General features: G+C 30.8%; 3 protein-coding genes across 7 annotated transcripts; 1 reads left to right on the top strand and 2 right to left on the bottom strand.

Annotated features, from left to right (window-relative positions):
- Positions 1 to 54: 54 nt before the first annotated feature.
- Positions 55 to 1,808, bottom strand: LOC100795716 (GDSL esterase/lipase APG). Its single transcript, XM_003543567.5, has 5 exons — positions 1,456 to 1,808; positions 1,226 to 1,356; positions 911 to 1,144; positions 506 to 761; positions 55 to 394 (listed from the first exon to the last, which is right to left on the bottom strand). The coding sequence occupies exons 1-5, from the start codon at positions 1,697 to 1,699 to the stop codon at positions 198 to 200; spliced, it is 1,062 nt and encodes a 353-aa protein (XP_003543615.1). The 5' UTR covers positions 1,700 to 1,808; the 3' UTR covers positions 55 to 197.
- A 114-nt stretch (positions 1,809 to 1,922) lies between these two features.
- Positions 1,923 to 4,977, bottom strand: LOC100779594 (probable LRR receptor-like serine/threonine-protein kinase At4g29180). Of its 3 annotated transcripts, XM_026125210.2 has the most exons (9): positions 4,878 to 4,977; positions 4,630 to 4,698; positions 4,472 to 4,552; positions 4,196 to 4,355; positions 3,724 to 3,947; positions 3,511 to 3,637; positions 3,340 to 3,402; positions 3,051 to 3,240; positions 1,923 to 2,925 (listed from the first exon to the last, which is right to left on the bottom strand). In XM_026125210.2, the coding sequence occupies exons 5-9, from the start codon at positions 3,841 to 3,843 to the stop codon at positions 2,856 to 2,858; spliced, it is 570 nt and encodes a 189-aa protein (XP_025980995.1). In that variant the 5' UTR covers positions 3,844 to 3,947; positions 4,196 to 4,355; positions 4,472 to 4,552; positions 4,630 to 4,698; positions 4,878 to 4,977; the 3' UTR covers positions 1,923 to 2,855. The 3 variants fall into 3 exon arrangements, with proteins under 3 accessions (XP_025980995.1, XP_025980996.1, XP_025980998.1); XM_026125211.2 differs by lacking the exon at positions 4,878 to 4,977 and having other exon boundaries at positions 4,630 to 4,841; XM_026125213.2 differs by lacking the exon at positions 4,878 to 4,977 and having other exon boundaries at positions 4,196 to 4,348; positions 4,630 to 4,826.
- Positions 4,978 to 10,837: 5,860 nt separating this feature from the next.
- Positions 10,838 to 17,260, top strand: LOC100795183 (putative leucine-rich repeat receptor-like protein kinase At2g19210). Of its 3 annotated transcripts, XM_026125209.2 has the most exons (14): positions 10,838 to 11,158; positions 12,360 to 12,651; positions 12,770 to 13,304; positions 13,367 to 13,845; positions 13,984 to 14,122; positions 14,209 to 14,280; positions 14,442 to 14,513; positions 14,607 to 14,687; positions 15,161 to 15,321; positions 15,442 to 15,677; positions 15,762 to 15,888; positions 16,064 to 16,132; positions 16,223 to 16,412; positions 16,553 to 17,260. In XM_026125209.2, exons 2-14 carry the CDS (start codon positions 12,558 to 12,560, stop codon positions 16,959 to 16,961), a joined length of 2,664 nt encoding a protein of 887 aa, XP_025980994.1. In that variant the 5' UTR covers positions 10,838 to 11,158; positions 12,360 to 12,557; the 3' UTR covers positions 16,962 to 17,260. The 3 variants fall into 3 exon arrangements, with proteins under 3 accessions (XP_025980994.1, XP_014621604.1, XP_014621605.1); XM_014766118.3 differs by having other exon boundaries at positions 16,064 to 16,412; XM_014766119.3 differs by having other exon boundaries at positions 10,874 to 11,177; positions 16,064 to 16,412.
- The last annotated feature ends 6,458 nt before the right edge of the window (positions 17,261 to 23,718 follow it).

Raw genomic sequence — 23,718 nt, 5'->3', positions numbered from 1 at the left:
TGAAGAAGGATTAAAAAAACACAAATTAATATAACCAGTGTACTCCAAAACGAGTTAAAATGAAATTTCTTAGAATTTTATTAAATACTACAATACAGGCTTCTGCGGACTGGAAAAATAACAAACTGGTGCGTGCATCATTTCCATGATGATTAGTGGTACACTGCTAGAACGTACGTTTATGGCCTCATGAGCCCTTAAGTGATAAGGGCTATGCCTTGTACAATCAAAGCATCGGCTAAAACTTGGTTAGCAGCTTGTGAAGGATGGACACTGTCCCAAAACACATATTGGGTTGCATTAGAGCAAGTTCCTAGTGATTTTGGATTGCACAATAAAGATGTTGTCTCCACTATCCCAGTACCACAGCAACCTTTCCTTGCCTCCGCAAAACCTATTGATTGAATATATCACAAGACAGTTTAGAAGAATAAATAGCATCCTTTTACACCAAGAGATGAAAGCCATATATGTGTCATTGTATTCTAGCCAAATTATTGCTTACCAAATTTTGAAGGGGACTGAACAAGGTCATAGAGAGGTTTGAAAATATCAAAGACTACAATCTTAAGACCAGGAAGTTGCTTTTGGAGATTTGCTGCAGCTGACTTGATTTTCTTGTTAAATCCTTGGGTGTCATTGTTGATCCTCGAGACACAACCTTTCTCATGGAAACTAAATAAAGTTCTTGCAGCAGGTAGGCAACCCAGAGGTGGGAGTGAAGTCACTCCAACTTTCCTGGCTCCCAATTTATACAAGTCCTATGTTCAAAACAAACCACCTTTTAAAGGTCTTTTATCTTTTGGTAAGGTTATGGTATTCTAATATTGATTAATTTGTTATGCTTATGAGCTATGACTTATTATACCAATTAATAGCAATAGTTGGCAGAGTAAAAGTGACAAAATACCTTAACAAAGCTTGAAAATGAACCAACAAGGTATGCAGAGTACTGATCAGGAGTGAAGGCTTTGTTGATCAAAGGATTGACGTAATAGTTTTGCACAAAGTCACTGCTGCCAGCACTCAATATGTAGAGTGCATTCTTAATAATCAATGCTGCTTTTTTACTGCCAACTACCTTGGCCAGCTTGCCTCGGTATTCCTTGTAATATTTTAACTGTTGGGACAATGGAATCGCATGCTGCAAAAAAACACAGTTAAAATAATGATTAGTTTTCCAAGATGAGTTTGCATGTGTGTGCACTGTTTATTCCAAACTTACATTCAGAATAGCAGCCTTTTCATCATAACCAGAGGCAGCTGAAGCAAAGTTTGCTCCAATAAGAAGATTCTTCCCTGATGCCTGAGGGCTAAGGTACGCAGGTGCATAACTCTTAAAACCCAGTGTTTCAGCTGCAAAAGGAAACATTATTTCAACAAGAATGAAAATAATATATGTGCACTATTTCTATCCATGCTAAGTAAGTTGCAATTTTGATGATATTTCCTCACCAGTAATATCAGTAGCTAGTTTCCCATTGCAGAACCTCCCAGTGGGTTGATGGTTGATAAAGTCCCTTCCATAAGGAGGGTAGTTAGCCTTGAAAAGGGTAGGCAGATAATCATTGTTCCCAACATCCACAGCCGAGTCACCAAATGTTATGATTGCTGGCACAAGGGTATTTTGTGCATTGCCCCATGCCAAGAAGACAAATGCAAAAAGCACAAGAAGTGCTTCTGTGCTATTGAGATTCATCTTTGTATGGCTAATTATCAATAAGCTTGTTGAGGCTTTCTGTTGTGTATGTATTATATTTATAAGTTGAAATGTCGAACTAATATGGCAACCCTTTTTTACTGATCTATTGATGAAGGAGGACTGAAGTTTGGCATGGCTATTAAATGAGAACACGTGTAGATCCTTTATCTGAGACTGAGACCATTCGTTTTAACCTTACACGTGATTTTGCTTTCTAATCACACACCGTCGTCTCGTGTCTGTTAACGTTGTTTCTTTTATTTACTACGGTGGTGGACTGGTGGCCGGTGAGGAAAGTTGTTGAAAATTTGTGCTTAGGAGGCAGCATAATAATCTTGGTCACGAGAAAGCTGCATGCATGGGAGCTATTCGCATTGAAGAGTTAGCGGTACTTCAATTTTTTTTTTTTTTAAAAACCCGGATAATTTATGTTGGACATTTTTCATTTCGGATTTAATTTTGATCCACAACTAATATAAAACAAATTGTATTTGAGTTTCTTATTTGACACACAATTAATCATCTCTCACTGGGTCGGCCTATTTTGAGATAAAGTGGCATTTTCATTTTTTGTTACATATTTCACACTCTTTTGTACACTATAGTTATTACATAGATTTGCCACTCTTTTTAAGCAGTATATATGCCTTTTACTCGACATGGATAATGGATTTATTATTTGTAATTGTAACTCCACAAAACTATATATAGTTGGAGGTTGACAACAAATTAGAATTTATTTTTTTGAAAAGGGTGTGCAAAGGTGACAAGAAAATTAGAAAATTAAATATAACAAAAAAAGAATGTAGAAAGCGCATTCATGATCACTATCTTGCATCCGGGCCAGACAAAGCTTCAAGATCAACAACATTCATTTCAATCGAGTTGATGCCTTCTTTTTCACGAGCTGCTTCCATTTCTAAGGACTCTTTCAGTTCAGAGACAATGTAACTCATTGATGGCCTTTGGATAGATATTGAAGGCACACAAGCTATTGCTGCCTCCAAGGCCTTCCACATAGAACCAAAGTCAAAATCTCCCCGCAGCCTTGGATCAACAATTTGTTGTATATCTCCTCTTACAAGAAAGTTGTCAACCCATTGCGCAATGTGAGTGTTCTGATGACCTTTTATTATTGCTGGCTGCCCAGTAATTAGCTCCAAAAGCACAATGCAAAACTATAAACGTCGATTTTCTCAGTCAGCCTGCTGGATGTGTAGTATCTGTAAAAGGGAACTCATCGGTATCATGACTTTAATAAGCATAAATATGTTGAAAAAGATATGTTCAACTTAAATCCTTCTTGTAAATAAAAGAAGCAGCCTCATGTTTGCGCAACAAAACTTACTCTGGATCAACATATCCAAATGTGCCAATAACTACAGTTGATACATGACTTTCATTTTCAGCTGAGAAAAGTTTTGAGAAACCAAAATCAGCTACTTTTGCTTGCATTTTCTCATTCAGCAAAATGTTTGCAGTCTTAATGTCTCTATGGATTATTGGCGGCTTGCAGCCGTGATGCAAGTACTCGATACCTAAACATATAGGTTCCAGTGCAGTAATTCAGTACCCTTTTAGTCACAGACAAGTGAGGAATATACTAAGTAATTAACACAGTCGGTGTCACTGCTAACCTTGAGCAGCATCAACTGCTATCTGAATCCTCTGTCTCCAACTCAACGGTTCTCTCCTTGCATCTACTCAAACACAAAATAGACTATGATTTCTACTTGACTTGAATATATAGTCCTTAATCAAGTAACTATGCAAGCATAAAATGAATACGGGATAACAAATGAATATACCTGAAAGATACTCTTCCAAGTTCCCATAAGCCATGTATTCATAGATGATGCCTGTGTGTCCAACTTCATTACAGTATCCGAGAAACGAAGCTAAGTTTTTGTGATGCACACGCATTAAGAGTTGAGCCTGCACATACGTGGAATGTATTTTAGCTAGAACATTTCTTTAAATTCAAAATATACCATCTTAAATTTCTATGGCGAGAAGCATGCCTCAGTCTGAAACTGCTGAGATCCTTGAGGACATTTTGGCAAGAGCATTTTGACAGCAACTTGTGTGCCATCCTGTAAGGAACCAAGATAAACAATTCCACATCCTCCCTTCCCAATCATTTTGTCGAAGTTATCAGTAATAGTCAATATCTGAGAGTATGTGTACTGTGTATTGTTTGTCTTCAGCACAATCTCTTCATTTGATCTCACAGCTTGCTTTAATGCTAAACAAAGTAAACCAAATTAATGATTTTCAGAAAGTCATGTCCATTCATTATATATTGTAATTTACATATATGCTACTTTTTTTTTTCATTTTTATTAGTTATACTATTTCTTAATCATTTGAATTGCAAAATATTAGCTTGGTCTTTTTTGTATAAAAGGAGTGCAGTTCATTGCATATTGAAGTCAATGACTATGAGACCCTAAATTTAGTTTCAAAGTAAGTCAAGTATATCTATTATCAGACCTGGTTTTCTGTTGCATCTCCTTCTCCAAATGATATTCAGTACAATACCCAATGCAATGAAAAAGACTACTGCTGAAAGAATGCCTGCAACAAGTAGGGCAATATTCTTTTTGTCCTCTTCACATGGGCTCACCCGGCATAGATACGGATTTCCTACACACTATGGTCATATCAAGGAAAGCAAAACAAAGAAGTTACAAGAAAAAGTAGGTTCCCAGCAGTGAAGCTTAGGTCAGTGAGTAACTTATTAACACCATGATTCAAACAAAAACAAACCTCAATGAAAGTGAACCATTATTTGATCTTTCTGTGAGAAGTGAAGGAATTTCATCTGAGAGTCTGTTCCCTGACAAATTGCTGCAAGATAGCACATATCAGATGGCTTATTTTATTTCCACTGACAAATATCAGATACTGAAATCTCAATAACTTACAGAGCCTTTAAGTGTTGCAGTTGTGAAAAATCAGGCAGAGGTCCTGTTAAGATATTGTTCGATAAATCCCTGAAAAATAAGGCATTTTTTTTTTGTTAAATTAAAATTATTCTAGACTAATAATTGTTGCTTAAGGGATCCATGTAAAATGTTAAGTATAATCTTTAGGGAAAAAATATTCTGTTTTTCATCGCCACTTTTTGGGAAGGATTAGAATTTAGTCATGCTGTTGCAAAATTAATACTCACAAGGATTCTAAGAATTTGAGCTCCAAAAATGATGCAATTATTGTGCCACCTAATCCACTGGAGGCCAGATTTCTGCATGCAGTTCAATTATGTCGGTCAAGTGTTGGTCTGCCTTTATTTAATGAATGCAGATTTGAATTTTGGAAAATAAAACTTACAATGCAATTATTGTGGGTGAATTATATCCATTATTGCTACGGTTGAGTCCATTCCAAGAGTATTTTGATGGTGCACAAGGATCTCCTTGCCAGGATTTACGCACCGACGATGTCAAAATGTAATGTGATTTGATGCCCATGATAGCCTTAACTACAATTTTCACAAGCATATAATGTCAATGTCTGTTATTTTTGTTAACTGACTTTTCCAAAACTTTGAACTAATATTCCTTAATACAAGAACCTTTTGGGCATGATGTGCGATCAATTCTCACACATCTAGTAATTAAATTCAACTTTTTACTTAAAAGAATGACAATGATAATTATTGTACTCTAGATCATTTGGTGAGGGCTATGATACCAATGCTATGGGTCAATGACACTAAAAGTTTAAAGGGTTAAGTGAAGACGCATGAATGATTTATACTTTTTTAACCAATGGTATTCAACATCAGTTTTGGACAAACAAAGCTACTTTCTACATCGGTTCAGACCAAAATTGATGTGAAAATCGGATAAAAACATGGCTACGAATGTATTACAACATTAGTTTTCAAATAACCGATGTTAAAATGAAAACATGACATCGATTTTAAAATTGATGTTGAATTTCAACCTCTCTAAATACAAAATCGGTTCAAAATTGATATTAAGAGGTTTTTTCAACCAATGTTGAATGTCTATTTTGTAGCAGTGAACTAATCTTCTTTAATTGGCATGTAATTCCATTACTAAGTTTTGAAAAACCTTTTAAATTCTTGTATCATAGTAATTTAATAGGACGATGTCTAGCATGGTCCTATAAGTTAAATGGTTTTTGGTGGAGCATTTTCATGGACCGTTGGATTTATTAGGTGCACATAATAATACCATACATTTCATATGTTAATTGGATTATGTTTCTTTTCCCTAATTTTGTCCATTTGAAACACCACCAACCACAATGGGTCTACCGTCTCCACCACCATTTGCGACGGCTTCATACTCACTCCCTGTAGTTCCCTCACTCGAAAGCCTTTCACACTACATCACCACCTAGTGTTTCATCTTCCTTGTCGCCAGCAACGCCTCTAACCACCATTTGGCAACTCCTTCCTTCTCTTCGGTGATCTCACCTGTAACACCCCGGTCAAATCACACCAAAATGAGGAAGAATTCAAAGGTTGTGCAGGTATGAGACTATTCAACTAAGAATGACTTAAATGAATTAATTAATACTACCTATATCAACATGATGCATCTACTTTTCAATAACCCATCACTTAAAAATTTCATAGTTAAGTGTGTTTGGCTTGGAGAAGTTATGGGATGAGTAACCTACTAAGAGGTTTTTTGAAAAGCGTGTGAGTAAGGACAAAACATGTTGAAAAGTCTTGCGTTGGTTAGTGGGGAATCATTGATCCAAGAAGCAGCCAGGGAAGGTTTTGAGGTCTTAGAAAGAGCTATCTAGAGAGGATTTTGACTAGTAAAGGATTCTGACAACAAGGATATTGAGTGAAGTGTCACTGTGTGAAGTGTTGTAGTGTGAGAGCAACTGAAAAGTCAACAATCAGGGGTGTTACATCACCAGCGTCAACTCGCTCCTTCTCAGATTCGACAACAAGATCTCGAAACTGATCTGCCATCTCGAGACGTGGATGCAGATCCAGAAGTGAAACCAGATCTATAAGCTCATACCATTGTTGTTATGAACTCGAGACGTGTATGAGCTCAAATTGATGCCAATGTGAACTCGAGACATGTTTCTCATTACAATAACTCTAGTTATGGGTACATACAATATCATTTTTGTTGAGATATGGTGGTTTATTTGTTTAATATGATGTTCCCTTTTGTTGCTTTTGGTTGTTGCTTCTCCATCTCACAATATTGTGGTGGCTGTAGAAGTTATCAGAATCTTGTTAGAATTGAATTTTGTTAAAATTTAGTTTTAGATTATGAAGATAAATTTATTTTTTCATAAACAATGACGAGGGAATGATGAAATCAACGGTTTCAATGGGTTTTGATTTCAGATATCATCATGTTTGATTGAGTCCGCAGTAGTGCCATTTCTGGTAGACCAGATAATGAGGGAAGTGGCACCCAAACACATTGACCAGACCCGGGAATATCGATGATTAAGAAAGTGTAAAGAGAAAGGGTTAAGTGAAAAATAATTTAGTGTGAAAGATATACAATACACCAACAAAGATAAGATGAATCCAACGGTAAATAAAAATGATCCACTAAAGATCACTTAACTTCCTTGACCATGCTAGATGTGTAAATTTGTTAATTTTTTTTCTTCAACCTCAAATTATTTTGGTTCTTCAACCTCAAATTGTACCAGTATATATATTATATTAACTATTACTAATAATAATTTAGAGAAATTATATTAATCACTCCTAATAAGATTTTTTAAAAATTATGCAAACTCTCCCTACTTCTTTTCTTTACATTTATACTAATTCCCTTTAATAGTTTAAAACATATTATTATTCTGACATCCCTTATATATTAACTAACCTTCTTAATTGTTTAAAAAATATTACATCACGGTCGCTTATAGGAAAGGTTGCAGTAAATGTTAAAAAAAATGAGAAATTTGGAAAATTATACAAAACTTCTGTGTGATTAGAGTAATTACTTATAATTTTATATAAAATGTAAGTTTTATGAATTTATCTATTGAATTATAACTCTATTGTATGCATCAAATTTTGTTAAATTTAACAACAAGAAGTTATATAATCAATTTGATACTTTTATATGTATAACAATGTAATAATTTATGTAAGGTATATCGATGATGAGTATATGGAAGTAAATTGACAATCTCATACTGCACGGCACAATTAATCTGTTAGAGTATTGACCTAGTTACGTACCGTGTTAGATGGTGGAAGACAAGGTCAGTGTACAGCTGTACTGTCAACTTCAACTCGCGTGAATGGTGGAACCGAAGCTAATAGTCATCGTCTAGTCTAGCTTAATTTCTCTTGTTTTGTTTTGTCCCGCAATGGCAATCCAACCTAGTCAATAGTCATCGACGTTTCTAGTGAGGCATTTACCGGTACACTGATTTCTACTGCACGTACGGGCCAAACTATTACCATAAATATGTTGAATAGTTTTGATCGATCGATCTACAACGAAAACATAAGGTCACAGTACTGCATCTGCATGCATCCCTTCCACGAGCTAGCTGGGAAGAAAAACCATATATATATATATGTTGAATATGTTTAATAAAATTAATTCAAAGTTAGAAAACTAACTCAAATACTTCAAAATTAGTTAGGAACTAAAAGCTGGAACCCTAACTTGTTAACTATAAGTGTTTAATAAAATTAATTTTTAATTAGTTTAAAAGTATAAAATAATTAAAATAATAATAAAATTATGATTTATTTAATAAGGATAAACAAAAAGTTTGATAAATATATTAAGGATAAAAAGAAAAGAATACATTAAACATTAAAAAATATAATATTTTTAAAAATATTACTTCAAGTAGCATTAAAAACATTAAAAATCATTAAAAAACTATTAAATAAAATTTATTTAAGAAACAATCAAATCAAATAAACTTTTGAATTAGTAAAAAAAAACTAAAAATTAATTAAAATATTTCATCCAACATTACTTTATAAAGAGGGACGCCACCAACACGATGGGTTTAGTTCAAGCCGATCATTATTTTAATTAACTATCGAAATAAAATTTAAATTATATATTATAAATCGGTTCGTTTAATATATCAAAATAGGTAAGTATAATTTGTTTTATGTTAATCTTACATGTTGAATCCTTTTTTTTCTATATCTTAATGCGATTATATATATATATATATATATATATATATATATATATATATATATATATATATATATATATATATATATATATATATATATATATCACTTTTCCTTTTTTTAACTGAACTATAAAATTAGTTTTCAAAAAATTTACTTAACATTAATTTTATTATTTGAGTATTTGTAACATTAAGTCTTCCACATATTAAAAGATATAATAAATTGATTCTCAATGTTTAGTAACTAATGTAAGGATTATTCTAAAGTTGCTTTTAATATTTTAAGAACTTACTAATTTCATATTATAAATGTTTTAAAGATTAAAATTAATTTCATGTGAATTTTTAAAATATTAAATAAGTAGTTTTGTTTTTTTAGATAAATACCAAATTTAGTCATTAAATTTGTAAATCCTGATATTTGGATCCTGAATTGAAAAAAAATAATGTTTTGTCCTTTAATTTTGTAAAAAGTCTATTTCTCCTATTAACATATAATGACAAGTCTACCTGATATCATTGCACTGTTTTGACAGTGATTAATTTACTGAGTGTGATATTGATTCGGATGGACCAAGTTATCATATAAAATTTCAATGATCCAATTTGTCAGCCAATACGATTCCGTTTCAGGTCAAAGTCAGAACATGGTGCTCGTATATCTGTCATCCTACAGAATGCCGATGACTTTCTTCGTTGTGTTTTTGGGTGGTCTACTTACTCAAGCTCAGGATCAATCAGGTTTGATAAAGCAAAACATCAACTTCATTATATCATTTTTTTTATCCGTTGAGAACTTCATTAATTATATCTTTAATAGTTTAATTTAGCTGAAGCTTGCATTTTTATTTTTTAGGATTTATCAGCATAGATTGCGGAGCTCCTGCAGATATCCACTATGTTGAGAAGAAAACAGGCATAAATTACATTTCAGATGCCAATTTCGTAAATACGGATGTAAGTAAAGAAATAATGACTGGATTGAAAAGTTCCTATCGAGAACCGATGTGGAATGTGAGAAGCTTCCCAGAAGGAACAAGAAACTGCTACAAAATAAATATCTCAAGAGGTTCATTGTATCATTACTTGTACGTATTGTATTATTACTTGTAACCAGTAAACTTGGTTAGGTCTCATCACAAAGGTATTTATTATTGCAGAAACTCTTACGGAGTAGTTGAGGACTTTATGATTATATACCAGTCTGTACAAGGAGGTGGTCTATGAGACCACATGTTGATGTTTAACTGGAGTGCATTGAATTCGTGGGGTAGAGACATTTCACATGTATCAATGAGCATAATAGTTTATCGTCAATGGAAAAACAAAAGTCTAGGTAAAAATCTGTACGTAAATTATATTAAGTCACCAATAAATCTGCATGTAATATATATTTTTACGAGATACCTTATGCACGGGTGATTATAGACTCCCTCTGATTAATATTTGCAATACCGAGTTCATGTTTAACCAAGTTTTTGAAAGGAATGGAAGTGAATAAAATACAAAAAAGAAGAGTTTCTTTTTTTTTTTTTTCCTGATGACCACAGAGTATTTTCACAACCGAAAACTATGAAACTAATTTCTTAAGATTCCACTAGTGTTATTCTGTATTTACATATATAGTCAGGGATCGAACTCCCTTATATATATATGTTTAAAGGAATCAAACTGTTTATTAGTTGTGTTACATCTTATAGGTAAAAAAGAAGAGTTACAACTGAAAGTTTCAGTAAATGTATCTAATTATTTAATTAGTCGATTCGGTTGCATTAATATTTTAGCTTTAAATCAATTGCTTGAGATGCAAAATTGCCCTTGGATCCTTAATTAATTACTATAGTAAACAATCAAGAAGGGTGAGAAATTAGATTGAATTTTAAAAAATAATAAGTAAATTTAGATGCATTACCGGTTGATGCAATCCAAATCATCCTATTTGTGAACAAGTTGACTGGGTTTTATAAAAAAAACTCAAAAAATAAATCCAGTCCCCAATCCTTTTAAATTTGATTAGTAGTCACCATACTGGGACGACATATAATTTTCACAATATTAGTTTGTCCTGCACAGTTAGCACAAATTGTTAGATCGAGTATTGACCGAGTCAGCATGTAAAAATATGGTTTATATAAGCATGAAAAGATAAGGTCCCTGCATAACTCGCTCTCGAGAAGAAAGCATTAGACACTTTCAGGCTTCAGCTCCATGTAGAAATTAAGGAGAAGATCTGGAGCTGGGAATTAAAGACGCCACCAAGAAAAAGCTGAGCCCGAATCCATCGCAGCAATAACACTTGCCTACAAGGAGGACCGCACGGTGGGTTTACTCTAAACAAGTGGGTTCAGGATATATTTTAATTATTGCTAGCTATGGGTTTGATTTTAATTTATATATCATTTGGAAGCAGATTAGATTAGACTCTTTTTGTAAAATAAATAAATAAATTAGACTCTTTTTGTCTTCTAGCTTGTTTGATTTCTATTATAGACTTTTTGTCTACTTATTTAACTTCATGCTACCCCTAATTAAATAGTATAGCCCAAAACTGCATGTAGTTAATCTGGTCTCTTTCTTTCCTTAATTAGATCTCTTTATGGACTAGGTCTTATACTGATATAAGCCTCAGTTTGGTAGACGTTTTTTAACAGTAAAAGGAAAATAACAAGAAGATATGAGACATCAACTTAGTGTTATTAAACTAGAAGGTACCAATGAGTTTAATCCAGGTAACATAATTGATCAGTTAAGCTTAACATATCCAAAAGCTGTTAGTTCATTCTGCAATCGGTAATTAATTAAGGACCGAATTTACTTTTTGAATCATGTAAATTAAAAATTGTTTAAAGTTAAGAATAAGAATGGAATGCGGATGAGCAGTATTTTGCTTTAAATTCACATGTTGGTTTTTCTTTACATAAGATTTAAATGATAAAGAATATTATGTTGAGTTTGATAGTTATTTTAATTCAATATATTGACGTAAGTTTAAAGTATATACTCTGATTAAATACTTTGTGAAAATAGGTAAGAATAATTTGTTTCATTAATCTTGCATGTTTCATTTTTTTCCCTATATTTGTTAATGTGATTATCATAATAAGAATCATATACAATAAAAGTAACTCTTCTATATATTAAAAGATATTATTAAAATTTACTTGGCACTAATTTGTTCATCTAAATATTTGTAGTATTAAGTAAGTCTTCTAAATATTAAAAATGATTCTTGTTATTGTTTAGTTACGTCAATATATTGAATTAACATGTGAGTAACTAAAAAATTTGTTAACTGTACGATTGTTTTTTTTTTTTTTAAAAAAAATAGTTTTCATTTTACATGAATTTTTTATCATCAGAAAAACAAATCATGCATCAATAACTTACATGGATTTGTTTTTCATTTTCTTTTAATTATTTCCTATGTTCCGCCATCGTGGTTGATACATTCTTGATTAATTTATATTTGAACTTACGTTGATTTATCAGTGAATTTAGTATTATTTTTATTTTGATGCAGGTGCATAATTGCATATACTTGAATGACAACCCAGGAACGTTGACAGGAATCTCTAAGCAAATGGATGTTCTGACAAGGCTGCAAGAATGAATGAATTCTAACAAGATTTTCATAAACATGGAATATGGGAATAAAAAAAAATTAAAATTACCTCCATGTTGACACATTGACTGCATCGCCAACAAAACACAATTCAAAATGGCGCTCGTATATCTGTCATCCTACATGATGTCGATGACTTTCTCCATTGCTTTTCTAGGTGGTCTACTTATCCTAGCTCAGGATCAATCAGGTTTGATAAATTTAAAGCAAGACATGAACTTCATTAATTATATAATTTTTTCGGGTCTAACAACTTGGTTATTTAGTTAATTAATTAGCCGAAGCCTGCATTTTTATATATGTTTTAGGATTTATCAGCATAGATTGTGGAGCTCCTGCAGATATCAACTATACTGAGCCAAAAACAGGCATAAATTACACATCAGATGCCAATTTCGTAAATACGGGTGTAAGTGGGACAGTAGAAACTGAAATCATCAGCAGTGGCTATCAACGACAGATGATGAATGTGAGAAGCTTCCCGGAAGGAAAAAGGAACTGCTACAAAATAAACATCACAAGAGGTTCTACTTATCTCATCCGGACTAATTTTTTGTATGGAAATTATGATGGGCTTAATAAGGCACCGCAGTTTGATATTCATCTCGGGGCTAACCGGTGGTATACAGTGACTATATCCAATGCATCCACTCCCCAAGCCAATGAGATCATATATGTACCTTCACTGGATTACCTACAAATCTGTCTGGTCGACACAGACCATGGGACACCATTTATATCAGCTATAGAATTGAGGACTTTGAAAAATTATACATACGTCACTCAATTTGGATCCTTGGAATATTACAACCGGTGGGATTTAGGTTCAAACAACAGCTACAGGTGACCTCTTACTTTTGGTTTAAGAGATTGTTTCTATTGGACTTATTTTGATTTTCTCACAGGTACAATCATGATGTTTATGATCGTTTCTGGTATATCTATGGTGACAACAAGGATTGGAAACAATTAAGTGCTTCTATTCCTGCCGATTCCTTAAACCAGAACGATTACAAACCGCCAGAGATTATCTTGAGTACCGCAGTTACACCAGTAAATGCTTCTGCACCATTGGTAATAAGCTGGGAGCCACCAGATCAAACTGAGCTATACTATGTGTACATGCACTTCACTGAGATTCAAGTGTTAGCTAAGAATCAAACAAGAGAATTCAACATTGCCCAGAATGGAAAGCCATGGTGTCCAAATATGTCTCCGCCATACCAGAATGTCACCACAATATATAGCAGGTTAGGCACCAGTGGAAAAAAAATTGAATATTCACTTGAGAAAACAAAGGATTCAAGCCTACCTCCCATCATAAATGCCATTGAAATTTACAGAGTAATAAACTTCCAGCAATCAGATACACACCAAGGAGATGGTATGCTAAGAAAAATATATGATTTCTCATGTCTCAAATCCATTTCTCCAGTTTACTCTTTACAGTACTATAATATAACTTAAGTGATCTAAACTACTTTTTACAATTTTTTATTTATTTTCATTTCACAAAATAAAGTTGACGCGATTGCAACCATCAAGTCAGTTTATGGGATGACAAGAGATTGGCAAGGTGATCCATGCTCCCCTGTAGCCTACTTGTGGAATGGTTTGAATTGTACTTACCGCGGAAATGAGAACCCGAGAATCACAACTTTGTAAGTCATGCTTCTCAAATCAATATTATAGCTTCATATATAAAACTGGAATGATATCATGTATGGCTATTGGTTTTACAAAACAGGAATTTATCTTCAAGCGAATTGTCAGGAATGATAGATCCTTCCATTTCATATCTCACCATGTTGGAGAAGTTGTGAGTTTCTTGATTTCACCTAGTCCAATATATGACTAGATCAGAAAAATCTCTTGTTTTAATTAATTTTGTACTTTCTGTTGTGTTGTGTCAAGATGTTTTCGGTACATGTGTCTTGATTTAAACATACTTGAAGTGACAAATTATTATTTGATTTTCAGGGATTTATCAAACAATAACTTAAATGGTGAAGTTCCTGATTTTCTATCTAGATTACAGCACTTGAAGATCATGTAAGTTACTTCATTAGTTACTAGAACAACTGTGTGATCCTCTGGATTAGAAGAAATAAAAGGATATTATATCACGTTCACCTATTTTGGCAGAAATTTAGATAACAACAACCTCACGGGTTCAATTCCATCAGAACTAGTTAAAAAATCTAAGGAAGGTTTCCTATCACTAAGGTATGAATCTTATTGAAAATTCTCATATTCATAATATTTTTTTTTGTACAGTCTCATATATTCATATAATATGGTTATTTGTGGAGATGAATATCAATTAGTAATATTTCAGTTCAGTCTTTCACGCAAATCTTTTTCTCTAGTCCAATAGGTTTGAAGTAATCTTTTAACCATACTTGTTATTTTGTTTTTACTCCATCGTATCATGTATCACATCAAATTATGCCTCACTCTCCTCTGTGTAGACCTTCTCGCCTATAATAAATAACAACAAGAATTGAAAATGGAATTCTTCAAGTTAATTAGTTCTCATGTTAAATATTGGTGTCACTCGTGCTATTTCCGTGGACAGTTGATGTACTGAACATCGAACAAGCAAACTGCAATGAAGTATCTACTGAAATTATTGATGACTGTTAACATTTACTGAGGGTAAAAACCTGAATCTTCCTTGATTTCAATTTCCATGCTAGTGTGGGCCAAAATCTGTATCTATGTGAATCTGGTCAATGCAACGAGAAGAAAAAGAAAAAGAACATTGTTACTCCCTTGTTAGCGTCAGTTAGTGGGGTTTTGATCCTTGTGGTGGCTGTGGCAGCTATATCGTGGACTCTTAAAAAGAGAAAGCCGAAAGGTGATACTACAATAATTAAAAATTCACAATTTTAATTGAAACTTTGCTAAACAAATTCAATCATGACCTGTTGATTAATGTTCAAAACTGTTGTATGATACTAAAGTGCTTTGAGTGTAGAAAAGAATCAAAGTGAGATGTCAGCTCAATGCACAGAACAAGATGATTCATTACATCAATTCAAAAAACAAATATACTCACACTCTGATGTCCTTAGAATCACGAACAATTTCAATACAATTGTTGGTAAAGGTGGGTTCGGAACAGTTTATCTGGGTTATATCGATGGCACTCCAGTTGCAGTGAAAATGCTTTCTACCTCTTCAGTTCATGGTTATCAACAATTTCAGGCAGAAGTAAGTTATTTATCGTTTTACACTAGGTTTCTGAGGTCAATAATAACAATATATGGTTAAACATGGCTGTGTTTTGATTTCCAGGTTAAACTTCTAATGAGAGTTCATCATGCGAATCTCACCTCCCTTGTTGGTTATTGTAATGAAGGAGACAATAAGGGTCTCATATATGAGTACATGGCTAATGGAAACTTACATGAACATCTGTCTGGTTAGTTCCCAAATGAATTCAATTTCTTGTTAAAAAATTTGTGCAAATCAATTTACAAACTAGTTTTATATTTTGAAACTCTGGATACAGAAATATTCTAGTCGATCAAAAATTGAAAATCAAAATCACATATAAACAATCATTGCATAGAAAGTTACAGAACTTGTTCCTGCAGGTAAACACATCAAATCAAAATTCCTGACCTGGGAAGACAGACTTCGTATAGCAGTGGATGCAGCCTTAGGTGAGGAAGTAAACTTAAAATTATGTGTTTTGTTAACTCCCCTTTTTTCCTCTCAAATTCTCAATATGTTTTCAATAAATCAAATATCAGGATTGGAGTACCTTCAAACTGGTTGCAAGCCTCCTATAATCCACAGAGACGTAAAATCTACAAACATCTTGTTGGATGAAAAGTTACAAGCAAAGTTATCTGATTTTGGTCTATCCAAAATTATCCCAATTGATGGGGGAACTCATGTGTCAACTGTTGTTGCTGGTACTCCAGGTTATCTAGATCCTGAGTAAGCACTTAAATTATTGTCCTATCCATCATTTTCCCGGAAATTATAGTGATTGTTTATATGTGGATATTTGAAATTTGAATTATTATCACCACAAACTCTTGCAAAAAATAAATGGGGTTACTTAATTTGTCTTGCAGGTACTACATATCCAATAGATTAACACAGAAAAGTGACATTTATGGCTTTGGAGTTGTTCTTCTAGAAATAATCACTTGTCAACCAGTAATAGCATGGAATGAAGAAAGGACTCACATAATTCAATGGGTTAGATCCCTGATTGGGATAGGGGATATCAAGGGCATTGTTGACTCAAGGTTAGAAGGAGATTTTGACATTAACTCAGCTTGGAAAGCCGTAGAAATAGCAATGGCGTGTGTTTCCTTAAATCCCAGTGAAAGGCCAATCATGAGGGTAATAGTGACTGAACTAAAGGAAACTTTAGCAACCGAATTAGCTCGAACTAAACACAACAGTGCTGATTCAATAAATTCAATCGAACCGGTCACCATGAATCTGGACACTGAATTCACTCCACTGGCTAGATAAAAGATAAGAATAACAAAATAATCTTGTAATAAATAATGTGTTCAAAGATGGAGATGAACTAGGTAAGAGGTCTTCCTCTTGTGCAATTCCAGAATGAGATCAAGTCACATAAGAGGAATTGATGTTACATAATAAGAAGTTGGTATATGCTCTTACTTTTGAACAGTGATACTTGTATAACTGGTACACTTGCACTCCGTTTGAATCTGTGTTTGAGAGTGGTGAATGTAGTGTAGTGTGCAAAGTTGCAAAGAGAATAAGAGTAAATAACAAGAAATGAAAATCAGTTTTTGTTTTTCCTTGGATAAATGTACAAAAATAAACTACTCGGGTCTCTATAAAAAAAAATAATTTCACACTAATTAAAAAAATAAGTTAACATAATTTAATTTGTTAGTCTCACTGAGAAAATAAGTTATCATTATAAGTTTTCTTTTATTAGAAGTTGATATTAAGAATATAAATTGATCATTGGAAATAAAATATCAATTAAATGAAAAATATTATAGAGATAATCTTATTAAATTAATAAAATTTGTTGAAATTTACTTATATTTGAAATAAAAGTTCATATGAATTTTTTGTTCCTTATATTTGAGATTGAAAGGAGTATTTTTCTTTGCCCTAGAAATTGATGAATGAACGCAATTTCATAATTTAAAAAATAGTGTTTAATTTTTATTTTTACCTCTTGACTGCTTTGGCTTTAAATTATATATATAATGCTCATAATAACCAATAAATCGTTAATTTGTCTAAATAGTACTAGATTCATTTCTTTTAAATAATGTCTCAATATTCCACATTTGTAAAAAAAAATGAGATTAAAATATGTCATGGTTTTAAAAAAATAATTATACTAATTTCTTAAAGATGTAGAATTAATAAGCCTTCCATCATTCTAACACATAAAGATTCATGACACATATACATAGACATTTTCTAATTAATTTAATATTTGTTAATATGCATCCATTGATATATCTTGAATTAATCTTTATTTCCATTTACAATATTAATTGACCAGTGAATGTAGTGTAATTTTAATCAAGCACGCAAGTGCATCAGTGACAAGGTCATGAAAATGACAGGAATTACTAAGTAAGCAAGTGGAGGTTCCTACTGTCCTGCAATGAAGAAAGAATAATTAGGCTAAAATGGAAGGGGACACAAAATTAAAGAAATAAAAAAACTGGTTATGCTTAACTTCCATTTTGAGATTGACCTAGAGATCGGCAAAACACAATTCCTTTCGAAAGTCACAACAGGAAAATCTCATATTTGTCTTCCTATTTAAAGCAGAAGGTGATGAGAAATGGGAATGCCAATGAGTTTCCTAGTTGTCTTTCTAGGAGGTCTTCTGATTCAAGCTCATGACCAATCAGGTTTGATAACAAGACATGAACTTCATTATATCATTATTTAGTAAAAGTTTAGCTAAATTATAATTATAATATATATATATATATATATATATATATATATATATATAAATATTTGTTCTATGCAATATAAGCCTAAAATACTAGTTAAATAAATCTAGTTGTTACAATCCCTTAAAATTTTCGACTGCACTGTGTCTTAAAGTATATGGTGTAAAAGAATTAAAATTTCGTTACAATATTTGAGTAATACGTTGACATTGAATATGAATTTTTTAAAAAGATTATAATTTGTCAGTAAACTCTTTGAACAAAATAAAATAATACCACTAAGTACCGCAAAGTTATACTGTGCCCATATATATATACTAATAAAACTCAAAAAAATATTCCTAAATACTTGTTAGCGATCAATTTTCTTTTATTCAACGATGCATAGATAATTAAGTTGATACGAATCGAAAATGAAACTTGTTAGTAACATGCTTTAAAGCGAGTTTGAGTTTATCACATTTGTCATTAAGATGTTATTTACATGAAGGTGTTTGAAAATCGGGATTACTTCCTGTCGATAATTCAAATGAATTTTTAAAATTGCCTTAGTTTAAAGATTGTAAAAGAAAAAAAATCCAACCATTTAAAAAAAAATACATAATTTAAACATAAGATATTAACGTTTAATAAAAAGAAGGATCAGATTTCAAAAGTCGCATGCTAATTAAGATTATTAAGTTTTAGAAGTTTATGGGTTTAGCAAATCAGACCACTTAAAATTAAGATTATTAAATTAAAAAGATAATATAATTAAGTTAAATATATATGATATGGGCCAAAATGAGAAACTAACAAATTCTGACGTTCATAAATTGAATTGAGTTGCATGCTTTGTCTTGTAGTTACTGCATATCCAATAGATTAGCAGAGAAGACTGATCCTTATGGGCCAATTGACCAACTGTGTGTAATTTTTTTTCTTAATTATTAATTTAGGGGTTGATTTTGAATTATTATTCATTGTAGGTAAGTCTAACATATATTAAAATTTCCGAATTAAAAGTCGTAATCAATGTTATATTTTTTATTTTTTTAAAACTGAAATTGTAAATTTTTTTATGACTTCATTTATTTTGTTTTTAATTTATGACTTCTAAGTCATAATTTTTTTTAACGACTTTAAAGTTGTTTGCTTTCTTTTAGAAGTCGTTAATTTTGTTTAAGACTTCTATTTTTTTTATTGTCTTACGTTTATTTCTTAAAAAAATTGTAAATAATTTTATAATTTAATTATTTAATAAATAATTTTTTTTACTTTTAAGTTTTATTTAATATTTTGTATATATTTTTATATGATTTTATTTAATATTTTATAATTTTTTTAGTATTGTTTTATATTTAATATATTTTGCATATTCATTTAAAAATTTTATATGTTATTTCATCTAATATATTTTGTATATTTAATGTTTTTCATATTATCTATATTTTTTTATTTAAAAAATATTACCATTAAATCCTAATAAATTAACATATTATATTTAATTAATAAATGACTTAAAAAATTATTTTTTTCTTTAATTCAATTATTCTAATCAAGGTCTTAATTTTATCATAGAGTTTAAATTTATTATTAGATTATTTAATATATTTAATATTTATTTTTAACTAGTGCTTTAAAAATTAAATATCTCAAATTAGAATATGATAAATAACTTGTTAATATTTATTCCCATATAATATTAATTATTAAAAATTATCAAATTGAATTAATTTCAATGATTACATCCACGTATATCTCTTTAATTGCAAAAGGAGATATGAAGATCATTGTGGACTAAGGTTAAGAGGAGATTTTGACATTAACTCAGCTTGGAAAGTGGTAAAGATAGCAATGGCTTGTCTTTCTCCAAAGCCCAACGAAAGGTCAGTCATGAATATGATTGTAACTGAACTAAAGGACACTTTAGAAACCGAATTAGCTCGATCTAAACACATTAATTGATGCCGATCTAACAAGAGATTCATCAGCTGAACCAGTCTCCATGAATCTAACAAGAGATTCAGCTGAACCAATCTCCATGAATCTGGACGCCGAGATAAACGATAAGAAGAAGAAAAAAATGTTAAGTAATAAATAATTACTTAAACTGTGTTCAAATTAAAGATGTATATAAGTTAGGTAAGTGGTCTTCCTCTTTTCGGGATCAAGCGAAATGATGTTTCATAAGATGTTGGTCAGTAATGAACATTATTCCTTACTGGCCCAAGACTATGAAACATGTGCTTCTCACATGTCTTCGGTGGGTTACCAACAGCTTTATATATTGGGTGTGATCTCATGCTCGGAGGAATGGTGATAGACGCTGATAACACCATCTTCTAATTAAGTGACATTTGTCCTGAGAGATTAAAAGCACTAGTTTTAAAAAACTCAGAGATTAAAATATTCAAGGATGAAATACAGAAACTAAGACCAAGAATTTTATAAAATACGAAAACTAAAAACATATTTTTTCGTAAATTAATTTATTGACTAAAATATTAATATGATGAGACATCGATGCTAGCGTTTTTTTTTTCTCTCATTTAAATTGTTTTTCTATAGTTGGGATTAACAACCTGAGGACTTAGTAAGCGAATAACGATGACAATTATATATTCTTAATTTGAAATGAATGTGATAGATCTAATTTGAATTGTTTTAAATTTCATCCTCACAAAATATATAAAAATAAATAAAATCATCCTCGCACAGAATATTTTGATTATCCACTTTCCTTTTTATATTTTTTTAAACCCCGGTATTCCCCAGTCAGGCGCCATTCCGCTTCAAGGACTAATTTTTACAGTATAAAGTAAATGACATAAAAGGATTACAATTTTATTACACTATTTGAATAATTCGTTGGTAACGAATACAAGTTTTATAACTTTTCAAAGAATTAATATGGTGACGATTGATTAATTAGATTTAAATAAACTAATTTGTTGACTAAAATCTTGAAAGATTATTATTATGAGGCATATACCTTTTCAAAGGGTTTAGTTTTCTATCTTTGATATATAATTTAGGATTAAAATCCTTAAGACTTGGTAAGCAGCGAATATGACTATGATTTTTACATGTTCCAAAAATCTGTAATGAATGTGAAAGTTCTGATTGGATTTTTTATATATCATTCTAAGACGATAAATGTTTTTTTTTTTTACCATAGTATTGATATAAAATAATTTTCCTCACAGATTTCAAGCACACAAATTTAAATCCGTCAGAGATTTTAATTTAAATCCTGAACTATTTAATTAAAGGATATAAATTATTATCATTGTTAGTTTATATATATATATATATATATATATATATATATATATATATATATATATATATATATATATATATATAATTCAAGATGAGCGGAGACTGTTCCTTTTTCCCACTTAGTCAAATTTACCTACATCAAGATTCTTATATTTTTATAAAAATTAATTTAGTTCTTAAACGAAAAAATATGTTAATTTAGTCGTTCCTAATTTTGTAAACTACGATAATTTTTTAAAAAAGAAAGACTAAATCTACATTTTTTTAGATTTAAAGACATTTTATACAAAAAATGAAACTTTGATCACATTTGATTAAAAATATAAAGACTTATTCAAACTTCAAATTTTGTATTATTTTTTGAGTAAAATATGTTTATTATTTGATATATCTTGATAAAATTATTTTTCGTTTGTGAGTGAATACATACTTATTAGAGTTAGAGTTATAGAAGGTAATTTGATAATAAATGAGCTCATAAGTTATATTTATTTAGTAATAACTTATTAGTTCACAATAATTTATATTTTTGTAATTATTTAAATTTAATATATGATAGGTCATCAGTAGTTACTCTGTCCAGCACGCCAACGCTGAAATTGGAGGTTGATTCGGACTTTGGTGAGTGGAAGAAAAAACATGTGCATTTACTTTGGAATTGAGTCGTGTTATGAATATTGCAATGTGCGATTTTGGGTGTTTGGTGACCTAGGATTTGAAGGTGTGAAAGAGAAAGGGAGGAGATTTTTTTTTCGTGATTTTAATTTTTAAAATAATATAAAATGTTGATAATTTTTAGTCATCATTATTTTAAAATTAAAAAATTAACAAAACATTAATATTTTTAACAAAAAATTAGAAAAAAAATCAAATTAAAATATTTTTAAAAATATAAAAATCAAAATAAGACATTTTAAATTCAATGTACCAGAACAAAATAATAATATAACATAATACACCAAAATAAACACTTATTTAATATGAATATATATATATATATATATATATATATATATATATATTCATATTAAATAAAAGCTAGTTACTACAATCCCATGACATTTTCCACTGCACCGTGTCTTAAGATCAACTAGAAAATTAGAAAGTGTCTTATTTTTTAATTTTATTACTAAATACAAAATTAAGCACAGTTATACCTTTAAAAAATTTGACAGGCATGCATGAAAAAATAATTGACATGGTCGCATGTAGTTTATTATATAACATGAGTAACATTCAATATATATATAATTAGACCGAATGGGAACAGTGGAGTAGTTAAACAATGCAATGTCATCAACTGCCAATGCTAAAATTTTGTTAAGCGACGACATTGGATATGTCTTAAACATTTACAATGATTGTTTAAATGTTTATTTATTTTAAATTTATGGACTTTATAATTCATCTTAGATTTAATTATTTTGCATAAAAATTTGCTCTAATGTCAAGGCTATTAAAATTAATTTTTAATTTAATGTTGAGTCCTATGATATTACTTTTGAAAAATACATTATTTATAATATAAATTTAGTTAAACAACAATTATATAAGAAACTAGATGTCATTTATATATTCTGATAGGAAAAAAAGTGAAACAAAATTAGTTGAAATTAAACAACTTATATAAGAACCAATGCTCTTACTATGCCCAAGTTAAATTTTGTTACCATTTGAGATTGTACTCCTAACTAGTTTGGCTTACCATTTCAGATTATTACCTCTTTTTTATCAGGCCATTTTGTTACAGTGCCGTTCTACATGTCTTTCGAGAAATTGTTGCTAATGAGACTGTTCAATACTTCGACATTTCATTTTCAACACGGAACAAAATTTTCAGAAATTTTGTAATTAGAAATAAATTAAAAAGAATCTTAATTGTTAGCATTAGGAATCCTATCAACTTATCAATTTTAAGAGACTGGTCGAAAGTGATTTGGTTCGTGAAATTTAATACAGTACAATTTAGCAACACAATGCATGCATACTTAGAAATAGTAAGCTACTCCTCATTTTATAGGTTGTATAATTTGTACCCATGAATTTGCAGGGCGAGACAA

The sequence above is a fragment of the Glycine max genome, chromosome 13 (genome assembly GCF_000004515.6).
Source record: "Glycine max cultivar Williams 82 chromosome 13, Glycine_max_v4.0, whole genome shotgun sequence".
Classification (NCBI taxonomy): domain Eukaryota; kingdom Viridiplantae; phylum Streptophyta; class Magnoliopsida; order Fabales; family Fabaceae; genus Glycine; species Glycine max.
Note: the sequence above shows the minus strand (reverse complement) of the source record. Positions and strands in the feature narration are given on the sequence as shown.

Bases quoted from the DNA above. Each gene is read 5' to 3' on its own strand.
- LOC100795716 (XM_003543567.5), bottom strand. From the start codon at position 1,699: ATGAATCTCAATAGCACAGAAGCACTTCTTGTGCTTTTTGCATTTGTC. The intron at 1,357-1,455 runs GTGAGGAAATAT...TTCCTTTTGCAG, and splicing joins ACTAGCTACTGATATTACTG to CTGAAACACTGGGTTTTAAG. The intron at 1,145-1,225 runs GTAAGTTTGGAA...GTTTTTTTGCAG, and splicing joins AAAAGGCTGCTATTCTGAAT to CATGCGATTCCATTGTCCCA.
- LOC100779594 (XM_026125210.2), bottom strand. From the start codon at position 3,843: ATGATTGGGAAGGGAGGATGTGGAATTGTTTATCTTGGTTCCTTACAG. The intron at 3,241-3,339 runs GTTAGCAGTGAC...CTATATGTTTAG, and splicing joins AGCAGTTGATGCTGCTCAAG to GTATCGAGTACTTGCATCAC. The intron at 2,926-3,050 runs GTAAGTTTTGTT...TCCCTTTTACAG, and splicing joins TTTGGATATGTTGATCCAGA to ATACTACACATCCAGCAGGC.
- LOC100795183 (XM_014766118.3), top strand. From the start codon at position 12,558: ATGGCGCTCGTATATCTGTCATCCTACATGATGTCGATGACTTTCTCC. The intron at 14,281-14,441 runs GTGAGTTTCTTG...TTTGATTTTCAG, and splicing joins CTCACCATGTTGGAGAAGTT to GGATTTATCAAACAATAACT. The intron at 14,514-14,606 runs GTAAGTTACTTC...CTATTTTGGCAG, and splicing joins TTACAGCACTTGAAGATCAT to AAATTTAGATAACAACAACC.